This window comes from Salvelinus alpinus, chromosome 6 (assembly GCF_045679555.1).
Source record: "Salvelinus alpinus chromosome 6, SLU_Salpinus.1, whole genome shotgun sequence".
Lineage (NCBI taxonomy): Eukaryota > Metazoa > Chordata > Actinopteri > Salmoniformes > Salmonidae > Salvelinus > Salvelinus alpinus.
This window is the reverse complement of record NC_092091.1, coordinates 4,426,183-4,431,227: the sequence shown is the minus strand read 5'-3', so window position 1 is coordinate 4,431,227 and position 5,045 is coordinate 4,426,183. Positions and strand designations below refer to the sequence as shown.

The following is a 5,045-nucleotide window of genomic DNA, read 5'->3' as shown; positions in this document are numbered from 1 at the left end:
TGGAAACCTTCACTCTGTCACTCAGAAACGTATTCCAGTGTCTGCTTGCAAGCTGAAAATCTTTGCCTGTGTGTTCAGGCAACCAGCCCCTCCCCCTCTGAAGCGTAGGCTACTGTACTGACAGTACCAGCTTGATTCAGAAGATAAGGAGAGAGATTTGTAATTATCTAGAGAAGAATGGATTAACTTTTTCAATGCTAGTTAAGGATACTATAGGCCTAGTTATCACAATTCACGTTGGATGTATTAACCACTAAAATGTACGACATGTTTTTAATTCTGGTGCTGCTCAAGCTTGTTATCTAGCTAGCTCAAGCTTGTTAGCTTGTTATCTTGTTAGCTCAAGCTTGTTAGCTCAAGCTTGTTAGCTTGTTATCTAGCTAGCTCAAGCTTGTTAGCTTGTTATCTTGTTAGCTCAAGCTTGTTATCTTGTTATCTAGCTAGCTCAAGATTGATAGCTTGTTATCTAGCTAGCTCAAGCTTGTTAGCTTGTTATCTTGTTAGCTCAAGCTTGTTAGCTTGTTATCTAGCTAACTCAAGCGTGTTAGCTTGTTATCTTGTTAGCTCAAGCTTGTTATCTTGTTATCTAGCTAGCTCAAGCTTGTTAGCTTGTTAGTTAGCTAGCTCATGCTTGTTTGTTAACTAGCTCAAGCTTGTTGACTTGTTAGTTAACTAGCTCAAGCTTGTTGGCTTGTTAGTTAGCTACCGCAAGCTTGTTGGCTTGTTAGTTAGCTACCGCAAGCTTGTTAGCTTGTTAGTTAGCTAGCCCAACCTTGTTAGCTTGTTAGTTAGCTAGCCCAAGCTTGTTAGCTTGTTATCTAGCTAGCTCACGCTTGTTATCTAGCTAGTTCACGCTTGTTATCTTGCTAGCTCACGCTTGTTATCTTGCTATCTTGTTAGCTCAAGCTTGTTATCTTGCTAGCTTGTTTGTTAGATAGCTCATGCTTGTTAGCTAGCTAGCTCAAGCTTGTTAGCTAGCTCAAGCTTGATAGTTAACTAACAAGCTAACAAGTGTGTGCTAGCTAACTAACAAGCTTGAGCTAGCTAACAAGCTTGAGTTAGCTAGATAACTAACAAGCGTGTGCTAACTATCTAGCTCAAGCGTGTTAGGTTGTTATCTAGCTCACTCTTGTTAGCTTGTTATCTAGCTAGCTCACGCTTGTTAGCTTGTTAGTTAGTTAGCTCATGCTTGTTAGTTAGCTAGCACAAGCGTGTTAGCTCAAGCTTGTTATCTAGCTAGCTCAAGCTTGTTAGCTTGTTAGTTAGCTAGCTCACGCTTGTTAGCTTGTTAGTTAGCTAGCTCAAGCTTGTTAGTTAGCTAGCTCAAGCTTGTTATCTAGCTAGCTCAAGCTTGTTAGCTTGTTAGTTAGCTAGCTCAAGCTTGTTAGTTAGCTAGCTCAAGCTTGTTATCTAGCTAGCTCAAGCTTGTTAGCTTGTTAGTTAGCTAGCTCAAGCTTGTTAGTTAGCTAGCTCAAGCTTGTTAGTTAGCTAGCTAGCTCAAAAGGACATTCCTCCATAGCAAGCCGCTCCTCCTAGGTATGATGGACCTAATTCAGATAATGTGATAATAAGATGCCCAGTGCTCTCTCCCCAACTGCAAAATTTCAGTCGGCTCTTGTGCCACAGGCGACACTTGTCTGTCCATCACACATGTAAACAACTAGCTTTCCCGCTCTATCCGCACTGATTGATGATTGAATGAGCTAAATGTAAAACCCTTTGATTTCACACGTTAAAAAATATACAGGAAAGAATTATATAAACCTGTACTTTTTTTTGGGGGGTGGGTCGAACCAGTTCGGAACTTTATTTTGCTGGGTCGGAACAATGTAACGAAACAATAACAAAAATGGTGGTTCTATTCAGAAGGAAATGATTGGGAAATCATTTAGGTTCTAACCCCTGGTTTAAAACTAGGGTTGTCACAATACCAGTATCACGATACCGCAATAGACTACTCACCAAGACACACAGCCAGACACACACACACACACACACACACATACACACACTACAATATTTACAAAACACAAAGTTAGGCTAGTCCCACACTGACTCAGCATTCTGAGGAATCCCATTTTCCCACAGACACTCTCTTCCCCTCTCCTTTCTCTCCCCATGAAGGGGGAGGGCCTCGTTCTCCAGTCTAAACAGTAGTCCTGTCCTGTGAATGACTCAGAAGGTACCACCACACAGAAGCCACCCAGCCCTTAGGTCTCAAGACGTGTGTGGACAGGACATTAGGTATTTGGAGAATGTAACAGGACAGGAGGGGACAAGACCAGTTCTCCTGGGACTGACTTACTGCTGACCAGAGTTGGGGTCTCCGCCTTTTCAGTTTATTGCAAAATAATTGAAAATAGAGCGTTGTCAGATTGTCCCGTTCATAAATTCAGAGCGTTGTCAGATTGTCCCGTTTATAAATTCAGAGCGTTGTCAGATTGACCCGTTTATAAATTCAGAGCGTTGTCAGATTGTCCCGTTTATAAATTCAGAGCGTTGTCAGATTGTCCGTTTATAAATTCAGAGCGTTGTCAGATTGTCCCGTTCATAAATTCAGAGCGTTGTCAGATTGTCCCGTTTATAAATTCAGAGCATTGTCAGATTGTCCGTTTATAAATTCAGAGCGTTGTCAGATTGTCCCGTTCATAAATTCAGAGCGTTGTCAGATTGTCCGTTTATAAATTCAGAGCGTTGTCAGATTGTCCCGTTCATAAATTCAGAGCGTTGTCAGATTGTCCCGTTTATAAATTCAGAGCATTGTCAGATTGTCCGTTTATAAATTCAGAGCGTTGTCAGATTGTCCCGTTCATAAATTCAGAGCGTTGTCAGATTGTCCTGTTTATAAATTCAGAGCGTTGTCAGATTGTCCCGTTCATAAATTCAGAGCGTTGTCAGATTGTCCCGTTCATAAATTCAAAGCGTTGTCAGATTGTCCCGTTTATAAATTCAGAGCGTTGTCAGATTGTCCCGTTCATAAATTCAGAGCGTTGTCAGATTGTCCCGTTTATAAATTCAGAGCGTTGTCAGATTGACCCGTTTATAAATTCAGAGCGTTGTCAGATTGTCCCGTTTATAAATTCAGAGCGTTGTCAGATTGTCCGTTTATAAATTCAGAGCGTTGTCAGATTGTCCCGTTTATAAATTCAGAGCGTTGTCAGATTGTCCCGTTCATAAATTCAGAGCGTTGTCAGATTGTCCCGTTTATAAATTCAGAGCGTTGTCAGATTGTCCCGTTTATAAATTCAGAGCGTTGTCAGATTGTCCCGTTTATAAATTCAGAGCGTTGTCAGATTGTCCCGTTTATAAATTCAGAGCGTTGTCAGATTGTCCGTTCATGTTATCTAGAGCGTCGGTGACTAACTGTGCTGCTGGCAACAATTGAAATACGCATTTTTTCGACACTGGCCATATTCAACGGGTGTTTTAAGCGCTCGTAAATTCATCAGTTATTCTGGGACACTCAGACGAGAGTTCTCTGAATTCGGAGTAGATAGCCAGAGCGAAATTACGAACGCACCCAAATGCATATGCCAATTTAAGCACACTCATTGTTGATCACATAATGAAGTCTTTCATGGTTATAAGGTTAAATAAAGCAAGTAGCTAGTTACTGGTGGAGTAGCTGGCTTTGCTAGCTAGTTAACTAAATCACAACAGTATAACCAGAAGATAGCCTGGCTAAGCAGCTGGCTAGCTACCTGTCTGGGAGTTACTACGGCGGGGAGTCCTATACCTTGGTATGGTAATGCATTTGGTGTTGATATTCTGGGTCGTGATGGCCTTCTCCAACTCGTCCAGCTGTCCTGTCTTCTTCAATTTCTTTACAAGACTTTTCACTGCCTTTTCACACCATTTCTCCTCCTGTCCGTGTATCTGTTCACCCTTTTTCCAGCCTAAAAGCCTCTTCACAATCGGGGGGGTGAATGGCAGTATAGACATCTTGAGATTGAGGTCAGTAAAAATCCACCCGTTTTCAGTAGTCGGCTATAAGACGTTCATTATGGTCCTCCTGAAATTAACTACAAATAATAATACATTTAAAAAAACTAAAAAAACGTTATTTGTTGAAAGGTAGCAGGCTTGAAATGTTGTTGGTTGGTTAGCTCAAGGCACCAGTCGGTTCAAGTTGAATGGCAGTCTCTCCTTCTGTGAAGAGCTTTAGTTAAAGGGGCAGACAGATGAACCCCCCCCCCTCCCCTCCACTTCTCCTCCCCGTCTGGCTCTCTGCCCCGCCTCTATAGAGCTAGAATCATTACTTAATTATACACAAGCATGTAAAGTATGAATTACACATGTAAAATAACAGTTGGGAAAGGGGGATACCTAGTCAGTTGTCCAACTGAATGTATTCAACTGAAATGTGTCTTCCGCATTTAACCCAACTGAATCAGAGAGGTGGGGGGGGGGGGGGGGCTGCCTTATCGACATCTTCGGCGCCCGGGGAACAGTGGGTTAACTGCCATGCTCAGAGGCAGAACGACAGTTACACCTGTATACTGAGTTTTGTAGTTGTAAACAATATTTGAAAACATGTAACTTATTTTGAGAATAAATTCCATAAGATTTGCAAGCATGCATTTGAGAATGAATGTAAATAATATACTAATTGCGACTGTAACGGATGTGAAATGGCTAGCTAGTTAGCGGTGGTGCGCGCTAATAGCGTTTCAATCGGTTACGTCACTCGCTTTGAGACCTTGAAGTAGTGGTTCCCCTTGCTCTGCAAGGGCCGCGGTTTATGTGGAGCGATGGGTAACGATGCTTCGTGGGTGACTGTTGTTGATGTGTACAGAGGGTCCCTGGTTCGCGCCCAGGTCGGGGCGAGGGGATGGTTTAAAATTTGTTGAAATTAATTGCTAGCTAACTAAATGATATTTACCGAATTTTGAAAGCTACATGAAGGCGTTGGTGAGGAAGATGAAGGAAATAATTAAAACAAGTGTTTCCACATAGCATAACCGCTACAAAGCTAATGCTTTTCTATTGGCATTACATGGCTGGTTATCTAGCTAGAGCCTTCTGGCTAGCCTGTATCTAGCTAG

The 5,045-nt window shown here is 42.1% G+C and overlaps 1 protein-coding gene across 1 annotated transcript in view; it reads right to left on the bottom strand.

The window, feature by feature from the left end:
- Positions 1-4,133, bottom strand: part of smad3b (SMAD family member 3b) — a 27,668-nt gene extending 23,535 nt beyond the window's left edge. Inside the window, exon 1 of the mRNA XM_071405164.1 lies at positions 3,737-4,133. Within this exon, the coding sequence (XP_071261265.1) occupies positions 3,737-3,942 (206 nt within the window). The 5' untranslated portion in view covers positions 3,943-4,133. The remainder of the gene's footprint in view (positions 1-3,736) is intronic.
- Positions 4,134-5,045: the final 912 nt, after the last annotated feature.